Genomic DNA, 19,855 nt, shown 5'->3' with positions numbered 1-19,855 from the left:
AAACCTTTTTTGCCCAGTAGATACTTGTTTGTCAAATCAAAAAACTCTCCTTTATCTACAGCAACTCCAGGACTTCATAGAGAAGCACATACCTTCGAAATGTGGGTGATGCAATATCCGGGTATTTGGATCCTGGCTGCCTAAGTCCTGGTGTGCCAGAGGCGCTTGCTGAAGTTGGGCTGGATTTTGGGGAACTTGACAGTGATACACTCTCAGAATCAGACACGGCCACTTTCTCCTTCTCCTTATCTGTCTGGTTGATGGTGACAGGACTGGACCGCCCGGACCCAATCTTACTTGGCTCTCGCAGCTTGCTGGCAGCAGCACCTGCAGACTTGCTGCTGACATTGGAGTCGATGCTGCTGGTGCTGGAGCGGTGGCCACCTCTGCCTGGGATCCCACTGCCGCTGGACTTAGATGGGCGAGGCAGGCTTCGATACTGCAGAGTTGTCTTCGAGTTCACATGCAGAATGCCATCGTCCTGGTTCTGAGAACCATCTAAGCTTGTCTTCCGTCCCGCGTTGGACTTGCCACCAATGGCTGAGGATTTGGGTATCTTCCCCAGAGTTGCTGATCCACTTGTGATGGTTGCTCCACTTGTGGTTATTATGGTAGAAGATCCCATCCCAGACTTCTTGAATCCAAAGGACCCAGTAACAGTTGATCGCCCGATACCAGAGGGAGGCTTCTTTCCTTCATCGCCACTGCTCTTCCCCGCATCTGATGGAGAACGCTGAATGGAGGCTCCTTTCAGAGGAGTTTTCACTTTTTCTGAAGCTTTTGCATCATCTGTTTTTCCTAAATAAGAGTATATTTGAAAAGGTCACATGTGTTGAAGCTGAAATGTCTCCAAATCTAATTTTAATGCTATGTGATTACAATTTCAAAATGAAAAAGTAAACAGAAATGCCATCTTAAAAAAGCACATTCATTTAGGACTCCTTCAGTTCCCAATAAGCAGTCAGGATCGGATATGATACTTCAAAGTAAGTGCTGAATATTACAAATCTGAAGCCCTCCTCAGTATTTCCACATTCTACACATAGCAAGAAAGTGTAGAAGTACAAAATACTCCAGGATGGACCACACAAATTTTGATTTTCTGCTCTTTTGGTTTTCTTTTTCTATTGATGGTATTTTATTTGTAAGAAATACTATTTGAAAATAAAACATGACATGTAATTAACATTTCCTGAAGAATGACATTAATTATGAATGTAGAAATCAGTGGTACTTACTGAGTTCTTTGGTTTTCACCAATTACTTTTTTAGCTTATCACTAAATTTGTTCTTTTGTTAGCTACAAAAATTATCAGAGAGATTATGTTGTCATGGTACGAATCTTCCTGATCTATAATGATATCAATTATATGAGTTAATAGTCTTTGTCCTATCCCTAATGTCTTTTCAAGAGCCTCAAGAGAGGCTTTTCTATACTGCCTACATGCCATATATTCCTACATAAAATTATTGTGACATTCAGAAAGGTTTAAATAAGATACTCCCTTCCATCTCAAAAGAAAGTGGCAGACAGAAATGCTATTTCTGTTCTAGTCTGATTTATCTTTCAGCATCTACTGTACGTTCTTAATTAGCCACAAACATTAGGCACAACAAAAACATCAATTCCTATTTAATTCAAGTGATTACAGAGGTTTTGGAGGTAGGTGGCTGATTTTGCTTAATGAACTAAACTTTAACAAAGAGCAACACCCACAAGTCAGAAATAAATCCACTTGAGTATTTGCACTGTGCACATTTTATGCCACACAGACACACCAGGACACTGATCAGGCACTTACACTGTGAACACACAGGCTATTAGTACACTCTTAAGAAGTTAGAATCTCTGCTTTGTGTCACATGGCAGCAACTTCAACTGAATCTTCCACAAAACAGAAGACCTGGGAAACTTAGCTTGGCACATAGCTATCTTGGCAGGATCTCTTCTTTTAATTGCTATTATGAGGGTATCACTGCTGCAACCATGTAAGCACTGACTGCTTCAATGATCCTGAGTGACCTTACAGGATCAGAGGGTGACTAATAGCAGTTCCAAATTACCAAGAAATAAAAGAGGCTCACAATGAGTTCATTCTGAGAAGTTCCTTACCAGTTACCAGTACAACTGATTGTTAATACACACTCATGCAGTGTTTCATCAGGACAGGACAAAAGTGCTAGAAAATGCCCTACACAGGATTGTTAGTGCCCTAGTAAAATGATAGATTAGAAGGTATTAATAGATGGCTTTAACCAACTTTGAATTTTTTGGTGCAAATGTAAATTACAAAAGTGGCTATTACTTCTGAGAAGCATTTCAGAAGATAAAAAGTCATCTGGAATAGAAGGAAGCTTGTAAAAATGAATGGTTTTACAATTTTTATTTCTTAAAAATACTCTACAAGATTCCTACAGTACATTGAATATGACAATTTAGGTTTAGTTCATTAACACTAAATTTGAGTCCCCTGGTTTGACCTTTAAAGGTTAAACTTCTAAACTCAACTTTCAACCTCTTGTGATTTGAAGAATTCCCTGGTAGATATTGTGTATTCACATGATACTAAAACAAAATGTAATCACAGCTTATATGTTCATGTTGTTTAATAACTTATTAGTCTGTAACACAGCACACAATCTTGGCTTAGAATCATTTGTAAGAATAAACACCAACACACAGTTTTTGATGTCTGCCACTCACTTATGACATCAATTAACTATTTTAAACCCTTCAAAAGTCCTTTGCTTATAAGTGAAGTCAAAGTATAAAGCTTAATTTTTAATGCAGGAAACTGAACTACAAAAATCTCCTACCTGGGGTCTTGAGAGCACTGGTCCCTGTTTTGTGCCTGGACTGAGTGGCTCCTACTTGTGTAGTCATGCCTCTCCTCCAGGATCCTGTCTGTGAGAGAGGTGCTTTCTGCCCCCCCTTCTCTGACTCTTCAGACAGCCCTGAGGGAAGGCCTTTCCACTTGCCGCTGCTGTCTATGTTGCTGTCAAAATCTTCCTCTGGTTTCTTCAGTTCTTCAGTGCTGCCCCAAGTTTCACTGTCTGTAACTGAGCGCTTCTCCATGTCTGTCTTCAGCTACAAGAGATTTGTATGGGAAACGGTCAGCTTTAGCATCTTCAGAACTTGCTGATTTAAGCCCCAGATAGGGAGAAGAGTAAGCATGTTATATTTGAATTGAGGGACATGGAAAACTCTCAGCTAAAATGTTTCCTATTTTGTGAAAGACACTTTTATTTTCAGAAGAATTCAACTATTCCCTTCATAAGTGAGCTGACATGAAGTAAAACATAATTTACTCTCATATGTAACATCTTATTTATTATCATCTGCCTATGAATTTAACAGAAGAATCCTTTGTTGAGGGGGTTCACTAAAAGCCTGATTGGGACAATCCCTAAAGATACAACTAACCCAACTAATTGTGGGCTGCTTTCTTGCTTTTATTTACCTGCTCAAACCTTCTGCTAAATAAGTTAGAACCACTGCTCAGGCAGCAGTGATTATGCTGTACCACCAGTAACAAAGCATAACATCTCCACTAACATTATCAGTGCTGCAGCTGATGGCTTTTCTCCACATTTGTCTCCACTAAGCTTAATCATTTTGATCAAGAAAACTGCTCTAGGTTTATCAGCCAGAAGAGCAGCTTTTGCAAGCAGTACCCCACCAGTAGAGAAGGTGTCCAGCTGGGCTCATGCTTACTGAGAAACTCAGACCACCACAGCAGATCCCAGGAGATTAACAGTGCAGTGGCAGTTGCCTTCCCACAGCCCTGGGTGATAGTGGTGTACTGCAAGGAGCAGCCCAAAACACAAGTACCATACCAGCTTTGGAAGTGGCTTAAATAGAAATGCCGAAGACTGATCCTACCTCTGCTGTTGAGACTCACCATCTCTGTGCTGACAGGTTGGTTGTTGTAACCCTTCCTCCTCCGTTTTCCCAAAGCCTCCCTAGCTCAGTCTCAAGCCTCGCTGGCACATCTCCATCTCAGCAGCCTGTCCTCTTTACTCCTTCATCTGTAAATTTAGCCTACCTACACCTCTAACAGTAAAATCAGTGCGTTGCTCAGGTATCACTACGCACTGTGTGACAGCCCTGTCCTCACACAGCCACCCTAAGCGTTCCTCCAAACTGGATGTTGATCAGAAGAGAGCTATTTATTCTTCTGTGTTACCACAACTCCTTCACAGAGACCCTTCTGTTGTTGTTTCCTAGGCATTGCTGTCATAAGAAGGATTAATACTGATTAGATAATCAGAGTAATCAGTTATTGTTTACACATTTGTCATATAAAGCATGGAAAGTACAAAAGCACTCAGTGCTCTCAAAATTTCATACCTGTTTTAGAGAGGCTTGCATAGATTTGGGGTAAGGACCAAAAAGCATAAACAAAACTTATACACAAATATTATAGGGTCATTCAGATGATAGTTTTTCATGGCACTGTTTTCAAATGTGTAACGTTCCCAGAACTCTTCTCACAAATGAGCAGTTATAAACACATAGCTACACATTTTTTAAAGCAAACAGCACCATTTCCAAGGAGCGACAAAAACAATGCTTTTTACAAGCCCTTTTTTCACCATTACTGGACCCCAAAAGCAATGATAATCCTGTTTTAGTGTGTAAACAACTACAAAATATGCAATGTAAACCTCAGCCTGCATAGCTACAATCACATGAAAGTGGCAAAAGGGACCTCTGTGTTGCAAGATTACGTCCTGCACCTGGAAAACAGCTGGCAAAATCCTTAAATACCGTGCTTATCTCAGCTCCTGGCTCAGATTGCAGCTGATTTGGAATACTCTGCTTTCTGATTAATCTGCTTGATGTGAAAACTAATAAAAGTCTGTTCATAGCTTTTATGGCATAACACAATGTTGGCAGAAAAGCAGTGTTTGAAAACATGCTGCTTTTATGTTTATCAAAGAACAAATTGCAACTAGTATGATAAGTATTTAGAAGATTAGTTCACTCAAGCAGAAAACCCAGAAAGAGGTAAATGGTCAGTCTGAGCTTTCTCAGTGATGATGATGATGGTGCAGTGGAATAAGTAAGCCAGGACCGAGCTGGCTGTCACTGTTCATATGATAAGAGAAGCAGATCTCCAGTTAGCAACCATGGGAGGACCTGATTGGATGGGAAAGCAATGGTAAAAACTGAAGAACTCTGGCACCTGTGTGAGTACCACCTCATGAGTATAGAATCAGTCTGAAATTTATTTTGAAGCTTCTATTGCAGATTAAAGCAATCTCCACCCCCAGGTAACTACTTCTCCGTTGTCTGGGGGGAAATAATAAATGTGTTCTCATATTGACACAGTCCACCATAATGTACATCTATCTACAAAATAGTTCCCTCAACTTCAGGCGCTGGCTGCCTGCACAAGTCTCTATGGAATTCAGGGTGTCAGTCTTGGTTCCTGGATTTTTGACATGAAATCACTGGAGGCAAAAACATTTCTCCTATGCTGAGTTTTCTGTCTCAAGTTTCCTTGTTTATAAAGAAGATGCCATACTGTTCTAGTGGGAGTAACGCTTCCCTTCTTTATTGATTTTTCATGAACCAAATCCTGTAAGCAGCCTACATCACCTTTTTTATCACTTGAAATTTTAAGGGGAGCTGGGAAGAAATATGAGAGTGTCTGGCACAAAAGCTTTTCATTATCTATCTATCTATCTATCTATCTATCTATCTATCTATCTATCTATCTATCTATCTGTCTACCTATCTATCTACCTATCTATCCATCCATCCATCCACCCATGTATGTATATTCTTACATAAACATAAACATATATATGTATCATATATAATGCTTTATACAAAGATTTATCAGAACTCTATTTTGACACTACGCATTGTCAGCTTTCAGTGTTGTGCAAAATTTGGATAAAAGGATCAGTGTCTGTGATTTAAAAGGAAAAAAAAAAGATTAATTGTGAATCAAAAGTGACAGAGGCCAACAAATCATGGCTAGAGTTTCATCTGCAATAGGGAACTAAATAATTAAAATTTAAGAGATAGTTAAACATTTAATGTTTCCTTTGTGGGGCTATGATTGGAGAAGACTTCAAGAGATGTGTTGGTCCATATCCCCATCTAAAATACAAGCTACCATCCAGAGACAGGGCCTAAACTGGTAAAATATAAATGTTTCATTTGTTTTGGAGGCATTGTTACTAAGCCTTTTTTGGTTGTTTGTTCATACACTGCATACTTAAGTGCTGAGGCAAGAAATGGCAATGGAAAACTACTTACCTGGGCATGAGCATTCTTCCTTGATGAGGCGGTTATATTGGAGTAAGAGCTGACAGATGAGGTGGTGTTCAAATCATCTGTGCTGAGGTTGTCAAGAGTGTCACTGAGGCCACTACTAACTGAGCTGCTGTCATCCCAGCTGCAGTGAAAGAAGTACATCTACTTACATACTGTGTATCAACAGGAAGAAAGCATCTCAAAATCAACAGACACAGACACTATTACTTATTTTTCAACAGGTTTAACAGAAACTTTTCAGTTCTGTTTCCTAATGTACAATACATATTATTTTTCAGACCTTAAAATTAATTTTTCACTCACTGACAAGTGGTTGCTTGTTCCATTAATAAACAGTTGCCTTTGAAAAAATTAACATCAGGTCTAAGCAAGAAGGGTAAGTCATTAAAGCAGGTTGTTTCACGCTTCACTGCAAACACAGTACACTGGCAGGGAAATCCATTAAACCTACCTGGTATTTCTAGCTAAATCATTATTAATAGCTTGAAGAGCAACTGATGGATTTCCAGGCTACAGAAAAATAGAAAGAGCACCTCTTTTGCAGCCTAATCAACTGTCAGTAGGAAGCCAGTATTTCCAGAAGTTTTATTTTCATATCTTAAACCTTTGTCTCATGGGTGCAGCACCATCAAAATAGGATTCCTTGACAATACAGTCACCAGAGTTGACAGAGAACATGTTATACATCTCTCAAGAAACACAGGCTGTCAACTCCTGTTTTGGGAGATTGAGGCAAAGAATGTGAATGAGAGAAAAGCTATTCTTACAGAATTGTCACCTATCTATCTTCACAAATAATTTGTTTTCCCATTGAAGGGAGGTGGATTAGTATTTCTCAGACCCTTCTCCCCACAACTGTTTCTCCATGCTATTACACTATGACTACCATGGTTCTTAGCTTATTGCTGTATCCAACATTATAGCTGTATACTGCCACATTTTCACCTGTTAATCTTGCTTTGGGTTATTCCCAGTCCAGGATTTTAAATATATTCACTTTCTGTCCTACTGTTAGATTGTTCTCTCTCTCAGATAGTTTTAGCCATACGAAAGTTAGGTGCCTTATTTAATCTATCTGCCTATAAGCGTCCTTTCTAACTAAGAAGGCTCCTAAGGAGGCAATTTATCCTATTTTAAAATATACCACAGATTTGCAGGATGAAGGTCCATTTTATACCTCTTTCTCCCTCCTGGAATAGAAGGTTGATTAAGCCTACTACCGACACGTAACCTCCACAGAAACAAAGTTAGGTGACATGTTTAGGCATGATGTTAAAATTCAAAAAAACAAGAAAGAGTACATTTTGTTCTGCTACAGACTCTTTCACAGGCTGCCTTTTAGGTCAGAATTTGTAATTCAAACCCTGCTTCTGAAATTCAGCCCTACAGTCTAAAGCCCAGTACTACTGCTACTAGTCATTTAGAGCAAGCTAGGAAAACACCAGTAAATCCTGTTTTGCGAGATGCAATTAACTACTTCACCTAAGAGTTTAGAAAGTCCTAGAAGCAGTGGCAATGAATTGTGTGACAACAGAATGTGTGCTGTGATGCACCAGACAGTTCAGTGCACTAGTCTTGTATCATAGCAACTGCAGTAAGCATTACCTCCATATTGTGAAGGGTAGAAAATCACATTAGTAAGCTACCTCGGTGACAAGGTAAATGTATTTCAGAGGGCAAGAGTTTATTACAGTACTGTGCTTTCACTATTTAGTACAATGACAATAAATAAATTAATCTGCAACATTACCAGGCAATGTACATACAAGGTATTTTAAAATGTGATTTCATATCTAAGCCATTATATTATAGATTGCCCAGATTGACCTAAGAGCCCTCTCTGAAGCACTAGACATTTATAGTGTCTGTGTTTTTCACTGCCTAATGAGATATGGAGTTTCACTGATGCTAAGTGCCATTACTGAAAAGTAATGCATCACGTAGGAACATACCTTGTACAACAACTAAAATCAAGAACCTTAAGATGAATAAAAACATAAGTATTTGAAAATGTGATTTGGTTTTTGTAATGATGACATCACCTTAGCCCTTTTAAAAGTAAACAGTCACAAGATAGATCCAAAGTACTGGGTACTTGCACAAGCAACATGAATTTCTGAGTATGACAGTCACATTGATGAATACTTTACCATCAGTTTCTCAGCACTATTGTAAGGCCCGGGGGATAAAGATCAACATTTAACTCAATTTGCCCACATTTTCTCATTATTTTATTCTATTTCATTTTTCTACTGTTTTATTTTATGCCAATTTTTCTCAGTAAGAAGATTCAAAATTTCTGAATTCTGAAATAGTCCATCTGATTCACAAAATACGCGGCATTATCTCTCAACAGCTGAAGTTGTCAGGCAAAAATGGTTATGATCATATGTTCTTTCTGTACGGCTTCTCTGCGGTGTTTCGCACTCATCACACCTCACTCACCAGGAGATTATTAGTAGGTTCTGGGAACACTCATGACCATCTTCTAAGATACATTCAAGATTACTTTGACACTTCCACTATTGACCTTTCAGAGTCACCACTATATTTGTCTGGAATTTTTTTTCTCTGACAGTAGATGCTCAAGAAGTTTTCTAAATATGAATCATAGCATCATAGAATCATTAAGTATGGGAAAGACCACTAAGATCATCTAGTCCATCCATTGTTGAACCTTCACCACCATGTCCAGTAAACCATGTCTCTAAATGCCACATCTGCGCTATTACTGAACACTTCCTGGGATGGTGACTCCGCTACTTCCCTGGGCAGCCTATTCCAATGCATCACCACTCTTTTGGAACAGAAATTGTTCCTAACACCTAAACTGAACTTCCCTTGGCTCAACTTTCAGGCAGAAGAGAGCACTAAGGTTTCCCTTGAGCCTTCTCCAGACTTCACAATCCCAGTTCCCTCAACCACTCCCCACAAGACCTGTGCTCCAGACTCTCCACAGCTTCACTGCATATATCCAGACACACTCCAGGGCCTCAGCGTCTTTCTTATAATGAGGGGGCTTCCATACCCCAAATTTTCTAATAACATTCAGAATACCTGAAGTGACAGGATTACCAAAAATCTCCTTTCCCAGAAGTCATTTTTCTAAGCAGAATCCGGTTCCTTCTTGACACGCTTTTTTTCTACGATCTTTCTGAAAATGCGTAGTAAAAAATGATAACTCTGTCATAACAGACCATATAATGACGTAACGAAGATCATTGTCCTGTGTTTATTTTACTGCATTGTCCAGAGCTGTTTCAACTTGATCAAGCAGTTTAATCTCTTCTGCTTTAGCATACAGTGCTTCTGCCTTATGAGCCCCCTTTACTTGTGTCTAGATAGTATAGTAGTCATCAAATGAGTGAATATAATTTCTGGATAATGAAGATGCCTCATTTAAAATTTGGAACATCTTCTGATGATTCATATTCATTTTGCCTTTACACTAGAAAAAATGCATGTCAAAGAAATCCAGCAAAAAATTTTATGTGCATCACCTTCAGACTATAAACCCATTCTTGTTATTCTGCAGCAAATTTTCACTATAACTTCTGCTTTTGTTCCTCCTACCCTTCATCAAAACAATACTGACATTATTCATTGTCAGCCTACCTAAAGGACTTAATATAGATTTTAATATACTGGAAAGGATTTATCTTTCATTTTCATTTAGTCTTTCATTTACTTTTCTCTTTTTCAGGCATCCTACACAGTTTATGACAAGTCAGGTTAGCCCTCCTGTTCATTAATGCCTCACGTCACAGAAGTGCATCTTAGCTTTCTGTATCTTTGTCAAAATCTTTCTTTTATTGTAGGGTGTCAGCCTCAGTTTAATTTTATTAGAAGAAGACTCAGCAAATGCAGCTGTGCTATTTGAGAGATTGAGGCTATGAAAAATATGCCTTGTTTTGACAAGTTCTGGCAGTCTTTTCTTTAGGAAACCCTCGGATCCCAAGAGGAATAGAAGTACCTTGTCGTTTAGCAAGTCACAATCTTCACATTAAAGATGTTCATTTTGCCTTTTATGGGAGTAATCCTATCATAACTGACTAATTTAAAAGTCTCTTAAAAATCACACTTTACTGGGCACAGGCTTTTTAGTTTTTCATTCAGCTAATGGCCCAAAGTCTCTACCCAGACATGTGGCAGCTCAGCTGAGCTCACCTTAATCTGCTGCGGTCTGGGGTTCAAAACACCAAACCAAGAGCAAGTCAGCAAGCCAGCTCACACTGTGAATATACATTTCTAATAACCCAACCACATACTGGTAGTTGTTCTCTAGGAACATTTCATTAATTTAGTACTTATAAGATGCCTGCTCTAGGGATGAATATGAATTTTGCACTAAAGCATGCTGTCTCTTGTCATTTTTTTGTGAAGTTAAAAGACTTCTGCAAGGGGGCTATATGAAGCATAACTGAAGTCTGCTTGCAACCTGCAGGTTATTAGGCGACTGCTACAACCAAAGTTTTTAACAAGTTGGATGCGAATAAAGTGTTTCTAATTTTCTTCAGAGCTTAACTTGCAAAGATGTAATGCTTGCAAGTGTACGCTTTGAAACTACCATGTACTGCAGGGATAGGTTAAAAATTAGATTAGTAGCACCTCAAACTGCATATTAAATAAAACAAGGGGCCACATGTGATGAGTAACAAGTAACACAAAATTCCAAGTAACTACTTTAAAAGTGAACAACCCAACCTCACATTATATAAAACAAGGGCTCTAGATTTCAGGAAAAGTTGTTCAAATAATGACTGCCTGCAAATGTGTCTGTATAAGAAACATGCACTCAGGTGAAACAAGCAACCCTTTTCCTACTTCTGAGAGCCTTTACAACCCCATGATACAGCACTGATAGCATTTAGCTTTATCAATACTTAATTCTGATAATTATTACAACACTTCAGACACACAGAGTTGAAAACTAATCTGTACTGCAGAAGGATTGCCTCTTCAATTTGGGAGGTAGAAAAGGCATGCTAACCATGTGAGAGGCACAGAATAGTGGCTTCCCTCCCAGTTCCTGGTTAGATTTACAGTCAGCATTTTAGAATCCTTACTCTGAAGCATACATCATGCTAGCTGAGTTTGCCTAGGATTTTTGCAGTAATATTTTCAATATGCTTTCAACAAGATGATCTGTGGTTTGGGTTTTCTTTGATGCATCAGATGTGCCTATCAGATTATTTGCACGAGCTAAAGCTCTAAAATTCATCCTCTGTTTCTATCTTGGCTGCTTTACATCCTAACAATTCCTATGCATTTTGAAGCTAGCCATAGCACTTCCGCTGAAAAACAAAGTCACTTCCGAACTGGGTTTAATTGCAGAAGGTGTCTGCGAATATTATAGAAATCCCAGTTCTCCACAAATTGCTCAAAATTCTTGAAACAAAATTCCAAATACTCCAGGAAGTCTAGGAATCCACAACTTGCTTTCCACACAGTTGGTTAGTTTCCACTATCTCTTTGTCTCATTTAATTAGTGTGAGGTACTAAAAAGATCTCTGTAATAATCCTCTTATTGACCTTTCTGCTGCTTAGTTATTCTGGAAATAGCAAGGTGTCTGAAGTCAAAACACCTAGTGCTTAACATCAGTATGTAGAGATGAATGAAGATTATAAGCATATCCCCATAAGTATTCTCTAACGGAAAGATAAATTGCACTCAGCTGTGCTCGTGTCACTTCTGTGTTTACGTTCCACATGTATTCAGTTTTCTCTGCTTGAAAAAAAAAAATAAAAAAAATCCAATTTTAAGTTCACACACTGAAGTGTATCAACCAAAGGAGGAATATTTTATATGGAATAAGACACGGTTTTACACAGCAGGTGGACAAGCAGCAGAGTTCCAGGGCAAAGAGGCAGTGAAACAAGACAGAAAATACTTTATCATACAGTACATAAAAAAGACCTACAGAAATATGCAACATTTTCAAGATGTTTTGAGTGACTGCCAAAAGTACAGAATGCAGATTATTGGGCAAGCATTGAATACTGAAGGTAAATGACAAGAGGAACACGGAGCTCACGATCCATGTTAGCTCCATGGATACATATAACTATTCTCTTTTCATGTTACTGGTTTTAGAAAATCAAAGCAATCTCTAGTTGCAGAGAAGACACGATGGAGAGCACAACCACAATGATTCCTTCCACCCTTCGTGTTTCTTTTTTCAGCATTTTCCAATAAGCTCTTAAACCTGCCAGCTCAATGAAGTTCACCATGCTGATAAGCTGGGTCATGGCCTGGAATCTGTTTCAACAGTGGTGTATTTCATTAACGTTTGAAAGTGCCTCCAGCCAACGTGGCCTAAGAAAGCAAATAGAAAAGCTTTTCTCAAGCAGATCATCAGACAAATGAAAGCAGCAAGACTCCAATCAATGTGAGAATTCTGGAAAAGTCTGGTTGTTTCAGCACACCCAGCCTTTGGCAAAGTTGGACAAGTTGGAGATTTATTTAGATATTAGGAGAAAATTGTTTACTCAGAGGGCAGTGAGGCAGTGGCCCAGCTGCCCAGAGAAGCTGTGGGTGCCCCATCCCTGGAGTTGCTCAGGGATGGGGTCCTGGGCAGACTGAGCTGGGGGGGCAAGCCCTGCCCATGGCAGTGGTTGGAATTGGGTGGGCTTTATGGTTAGCTCCAACACAAGCCATTCTCTGTGACTTAGGGAATCATAGGTTTACATTTAATCCTTTAAGTAGCAAGCAAAGGCAGGTACATAAAATGGTTAAGAAGCAAAGACTGAAAGGATATGAGTGATATGACTGAAAACCAGATGCTCACAGTACGAAGATCAAACTTAGTGCATCTCTCTATACTACTGGCACAAGTTTGGCCCAGTAAAAATAAAACAAAACTCATTTACCACCAGCTCGTGCTTAAGCTAGTCCCACACACTTAAATCCATAAAGTAGGGAACACAGTGCATCAGTCAACCTCCAGAACACACTGCACAGAGGAGCATTTTTCTTCTCTACCATGCATCAGTAAAATGGATATCAGCACGAAGTGCAGGCTGCTGCCATGAATCATCATTTTCTCTGTATTTCAGCACATTTCAGGGAGACTAAAATTCAGCCCTAAAATACAGACTCTATAGGTACTCTCCTAACTGACTTTTGAGAAAATAATCTCCTAGCTCACTAAGAAGATAATATAAGAAAATAATTGGACTCTTTAATTCAGAGTAACTCCTCAATAGCGTGTCAGTATGTCAGCTGGAGAACTTTCTCCTTCAAAGGTCAGTTCATCATGAATTAATCCATTTTACACCTTTTACTGGGCGCTCACCTGCTCATTATTCATAAAACAGATACACTGACCCTATGCACACAAATTCAAGATGGCACAGTGTGCATAAAATCAATACTTTGTTTCAATCCACAGGATGCCAGAGCAAAATCCTAGGCCTTGAATCAAAGCAGAAACTGTCCAGGGTTATAAATTTCATTATAGCTATTCTATCCTCATAGCGAAATGAAAATGTAGTCAGCTGGACTCATACTTCACTGCCTTTTCCTCAGCAAATTTAATGCATTACCTGTCATGCTAAAACAAGTCAACCACTGAAGCATTAATCCTGCATTACTTTGGGGTCACTGATAGAAAATCATGTCATGTACATTTCAAAATGCATTTATTTAGCATATTCTAAGGAAAAAAAAGTTTAAAATTAGGAAGAATAGCAATGCATTTATGGATTAGCTTTCATGTAGCATCACTTTGGGAGGATTTTTGTTTTAAATGTGAAAAAAAAAAAAAAGAATTACATCCTACTAAAGCACAATCAGAACAAAACGTACTTTTGCAATGTCAATTTGTTTCCATATTTCTGTTTCCACATTATTCAAGAAATAATTTGGCTTTAGAACCTTGCAGGAAAAAAAACATAAAAATAAAATATTGATTTGATATAAGACCTACATTTCTTGTGATAACCTTATGCACTTCAATTCTCACATCTCAGGACCTGAACAATTCTTGACCAGAGCCCCTCTTTGGTTTGCACTTATTCTGCGTAATAATGCTTAGTATGACATTAGAGGGACAGTGGAAAGTCAACAACTAGCTCTAAATTCATAATAGAATATAGCTGCAATCACAATAAGTAACTTCCAAAATTGAATTAGGTGTTGCCTAAATAAAATAATACATTTACAACTTAAAAGAATTTTTTTTTTCCCCTGGAATGTGCAAATTTTTTTATTTTTTTATTTTTTTGCATGAGGCAGATAAACAGCATCTATTTTTAATTACATTTCAAACAGCCAGTGGAAAATACGAATATATGGGCTGAAGTAACATGTAAGGAAATAATTCCATCAAAAACTGTTGACAATATCATAACAAACCAAGGGAGAAAAGCTTTTGATGGAATTATCTTCCTGCTGCTGTTTGTTATGTTTTTAATCCACTGTTTGGATACAAGAGATGTTTAAATTTTTCTAATGCAGATTCAGACAAGTTAATTAACACCAGTTGAACAGACATAAATAAACAAATTACAGAGCTTACGTAATTCTTCAGAAAATACAAAACCACTTTATTTTTTGCTACCTAGACTCTGTAAGAAGTAGAAATGTCATTCTTTGTTCTGTACATGGTCAATTTGCATCCCCCCAAAGTAAGATGTGAGATCCTGCAAGCATAAAGAAATATCTCAAGGGAGCCACATTTGAATTTAAAGGAAAATCATTTAAAAAACACCCTGAGATAAGCACAATTTGCCATGCACTCTTGCAAACTGCCAGTCAGATTCAGCTGAGGGGAGGAAGGGGTGTTGAGAAAAATCAAAGCTCTTCGCTCAGCCTCACCTATACAGCACTTGACAAAACCAAACAGATCCTGCTGATAATTGTTCTGAGAACTCCTCCCAGTAATTATCTCCAAGTTCTGATTTATTGGTAACATCCTCTCAGTGCATAGTCTCTTACCGTTAACAATTTATGTTGCTAGATCATCCCCCTTCTTCAATGTAATTTCTCCCTGTATGTCTAAAGACAGTGATTTTTTGAAAGGTTATTGGTTTGTTGAGTTAAGCAACAAGTTGTGATTGTGGAAAAGCTGTTAGGTTGATGTCTGAAGGGGCTTTTAATAAAAACCTTCACCACTGAAACACTTCCAGAGCTTGATCCACATAAATATGTTCAGTTAAATGGGTAAGCCTATTATCTGAAGTCTAATGGGCTTACTTGCTTATAGTCAGCATCACAGCAGTTTGGCTAACAAACAAGCTGAACACAAAACTCTTTCTTTTCTTATTTTTATCTGTTGAGGTTGTTGCTTGCACTTGTTGCTCTTCTCAGAGTTTGCTAAGTAAGCCCCAGATTACTGCTTTAGTAAAAAGGAGAAAGGGACTTTCTCTTCGTTCTGCATGGCCTGATTTTTAGTGTCATTTAAGTATGGAAAGAAGGCTGAAATGCTTTGTACACATCTGGCCTTCAGGCCCTTGCTCATCGCTTGTCAGCATGATTTTGATGGTTTTGAAAAGGGGACCCATTTCAGTCTCTATCCCCTTAGCATTTTGGAACTAGAAATATAATGAATGATATCCCTAAAGGTATATAAACAGCTGCCTGAGTGGATTTACTACTCTAACACACCAGGACCTAACCAAGTGCTTAATGAATGTGGTTCTAAACTTTCAGTGATTCCAGGATGATGGGGATGCACACTGAGTCAGCACCAAGGGGCAGAAAGTGGTGGTGGGAGAGGACAAAAAGTGATAAAAGCCCATTGGCTCATCCTCTCCAGGCTGTGCTTGTGTGCTAGAGGAAGGGTAGCACCAGAACAGACTGGATGGTGGAGACACTGGCACATGAAGAGCTTTATAGACCCACAAGACTGAGTGTCAGGCCCACAGCATCCTACTTGGGACAGTTACCTGTTGGGCCCTGGTGGCTGAGCTCTAGCAGCCACTTCACTTGGCTGCACAGTTCAACTCACCTCAGAACCAGTTTTAAACTCTCTGCAAACTGATGATTATATTGGGGTTGCAAATATGAGGGTTACAACTACGACACATTTTCAGTGCAACTTATTTTTGTGGTTGTGTGAACTTTTAAACAGCTTTAGTAACACAAAAAGTTTGCTATTTGTTGTTACCACCCCAAAAAGCCCAGAAAATTCAAACTTGCTAAGTGGGGAAATAAAGTTATCATGAAAAAGAAAACCCAATAACAAACAAAAAATCCACAAAAACACTGCAGTTCTACAATGCAGTTATTTCTTGAGAGAAAAGGAGAAAAAAAAAATACAATAATAGATGGGCAAGAAACCTGCAGTTCTGCTCGAATCAGAACAAAAAGGAACGGCATAATCTTCACCTCCTGCTAAGAGAACAAAGAATGAAAATACTCTGTAAAGTTACACAAATAATCAGGATGCAGAAAAGCCATCAAAAGATAAGAAAGTGGGAAGATGATGGATTGTGGTGCAGAGAAAACCAGCGCTCGTATCCTGGATGCACACTGCATGGATGTTACTCACAAAGGTCAGAGCAGAGAGTCTGAGGAATGAAATCATCTCCACCTGGACACAGAGCAGAGACAAAGGGCACTAAAGACACCAGCACACAGCCTGCAGCAATGAGCCACTCCCATACAATGAAGCCATAGAAAGAACAGTGTGTTTACATCACTCAAGTATTTTGTGTGTTTACTTTTCACCTGTAATTGCCCTGTTCTGTCCCATTTAACCCAAAATTCAGATAATCTTTGCCCTCTGACAGACCAGATGCAATTATTGGAGACAGGGGAAATGAAAGGGCAGAGGCTACCTCACTAATGAGAACAGGTTATATTAGTATGGGACCTCTGATACAAACTTACCATACAATATGTACTACTACAGCTCTAGAATTAACCAGTGTATATAATGTCAACAGCTTTTTCCCTAATAAAAGTATTAATTTTCAAGTGTAAGCCTCAAAATGTCCATTTCCAGGAAAAGTACAGGTTTACTGGGATACCTGTGTATCACAAAATGTCACAAAGTGGTTTTGAATGAATGCATTTAAGGGTGAAGAGATACATAACCATATTTTTGATAATACTCAAGTTCACTGTGCTAATGCATTTTCTCACAAATAAAGGAGATAGGAATAAACAGAAGAGTAGGAACTTTTATGCAAGTATTTGTTTTGTAAGAAGTAAAACAAAACTACTGTTCTCCATTTGCAGCAGTGCAGAAGAGGTCCCTGCCAAAAACACAACTCCCTTATCTTGATTATATTCCTTCAATCACTGCAAAGGCAAAACAGATATTACTGCAAAAGCACCAGTATCACAGAGGCAATTCTTCATTCACTTTAGTATGTTTTTTGACTTCTTCCACAGAAACAGCAAAAGAAAACAGAACAGAGTTAGACCTCTGACCTTCCTCTACTTCTTGCTAACTCACTGGCTTAAGAAAGACACTTGCTTTCTAATCCTTCCATCAAAGCTCTGCTCTTCATAGGGCAGCTATCAGTGTTCCCATTGCAAGTAACAGCAGTTTGAATAGTTCGCTCTGAACATCATGTAGTACTTAAATAATAATAATCCCATTCTAATTTACTGATCATAAAATATTTAAACACAGATGGTCATTAATAAACTAATAATAAAATGAGTTCAAAATTCAAATTCTATACCTTTATGAAAACTGGAGATTGGAAAGAATATATACACACTATTCCAAAGCAAATCAGTTATAGGGTACTCTAAATTGAAGAGCAAAGCATGACATGTGTCCTTCCCTTCATCCGGTGCTGCTTATTTTCTCCTTGAGAAAAGGGACCTGATTCATGCATTGGAGTAAGTACCCCTCTTCTTTTGGCCTCGGACTCATTCTTCAGAAACACAGGCATTGATCCAAAACATCAATGGAATTAGTGCTTCTGAAGAGCAAGACAGGAGGATCCCAAACCAACACCTAAATCCAAAGCTAGTTGCAGGAGCTTGCAAATAGACTTTTACATGGATCAACCAGATGCAACCACCAAGAGCATCTCCCACATGTTACAGGTAAGTGTGAAAAACATTACAGGGCTCCTGCTCCTTAAGACAAAAGATACAGATGATGCAGGATCTCAGCAGGAGCCTGCTGAGAGCAATGAGCTGCTTGGCCTCCCCCCTTTTGCTGCAACACTGCTATTAAAAGCATTCCGCATAGTTGAATGCTATGACAGGCTGCTGGTTCAGGTCTCTGGAATACTCAACTCTATCAAATGAGATGGCTTACCCTTGGGAAGTCTACAATGATGTAAAATAAACAAGCTGACTGTGCAGTGTGTGTGTGTCCAGTTTGTTGCATCTTCTTCCCTTTTCACAAACAAAACAGTTAGTGAAACAGTTGCTAGTAGAAGTCAAGACATTTATTTGAAATAAAGAAATAAATAAACCTGACATCCTAGGACCACTTGATTTTCTGTTTAGTACAGTTTCACCTTACCAAGCACTTTAGTTCAGGTTTTCTAACACATCTTTCCAGCAGACCTTTGGTTGGCTGTTTCTTTTTCTGTTTCTTGTTGCTGCTGTTTTACGATACACAAACTTCTAGCAGAGTTTGAAGGAAATCCACACTATTTTATTTATGGCACTATTTCTGAAACTCATTTCTTTTAAAATCCCCTGCTCAGGAGGACTTGCAAAAGCATAAATCTCCTGGGGAAGAAACAAAGCAAACTGAGATATAACTGGCTTGACAAAATAAATTTGAAACTGAAAAGCAGCAACAGGTGACAAAAATGTAATGTATTCCATAAAGTAGTACATGATTAAATGCCGGAGCCTCGCTAGTGTTTTTAAAGGAATTAGGGATCTGTAAGAGTAATGCAAATATTTTTATATTAGAATAAACATGAAAAACTTTACATTCTTAGGTATAAGTCATCCTTAAACATCATTGTTCTAGGATTCAGATTGTCCTAGAATTTTCCCTTAGAGAAAAGATGTTTCCATTATAATTAGACCATAACTTACAGTGGCTTTAGTATTTATTTCTGAGTGACTCAAAATTCTAAATTAGATGATACATGGCATTGTTGGTTTTTTTTTTTTTTATGATGTGTGGAATCTGGGTAAAGACCAGGCTTAGGAGCCTAAACATGTGACACCTAAGCAGTTAAGAACATGATTAAATGTTCTGATTTTCCCAAGATATTACACACCCCTTAGTCTGTTGAGAAACAGCCTGCCTAAAGTTATAGCAAATAATCCATCTGAGCAGGGAAAGGAGGAAGGATTCCTATTGACTTACTTTCCATATAGAACTCCCATGTGTCAGACAGATTAATTTACATCTTTACATTATCAGAATGCATTTTTTTTTCCTCTTTTTGTTTTTAAAGCTCGAAGGGGGAGGAGTTGGTTTGCTCCAGAGCACTAAGTTTCCATCTTTTACACACTGCTGCTTTCCATTCCTCTGAAATCAATGAACTTTACCAGTACTGGAAAAAAATAATAATAATACTGGGAAAGTAGCAAAATGTTCTGCTTAATGCTGCTTGAAGAGATTCTTCCATCTCAGATTTAATCATTTCTAAGTCAGGTTATGAATGCACTGTACATTAAACTTG

General features: G+C 38.4%; 1 protein-coding gene across 41 annotated transcripts in view; it reads right to left on the bottom strand.

The window, feature by feature from the left end:
- Positions 1–19,855, bottom strand: part of NAV3 (neuron navigator 3) — a 489,648-nt gene that overhangs the window by 53,818 nt on the left and 415,975 nt on the right. For all 41 annotated transcript variants that reach the window (XM_015857110.3, XM_085537405.1, XM_085537384.1 and 38 more), the window contains 3 exons: positions 6,275–6,413; positions 2,818–3,088; positions 93–798 (listed from right to left, as the gene is read on the bottom strand). In XM_015857110.3, the coding sequence (XP_015712596.2) occupies positions 93–798; positions 2,818–3,088; positions 6,275–6,413 (1,116 nt within the window). The remainder of the gene's footprint in view (positions 1–92; positions 799–2,817; positions 3,089–6,274; positions 6,414–19,855) is intronic.

Source organism: Coturnix japonica, chromosome 1 (genome assembly GCF_054131305.1).
Source record: "Coturnix japonica strain WE chromosome 1, WE-NBRP24, whole genome shotgun sequence".
NCBI classification, from domain to species: domain Eukaryota; kingdom Metazoa; phylum Chordata; class Aves; order Galliformes; family Phasianidae; genus Coturnix; species Coturnix japonica.
Note: the sequence above shows the minus strand (reverse complement) of the source record. Positions and strands in the feature narration are given on the sequence as shown.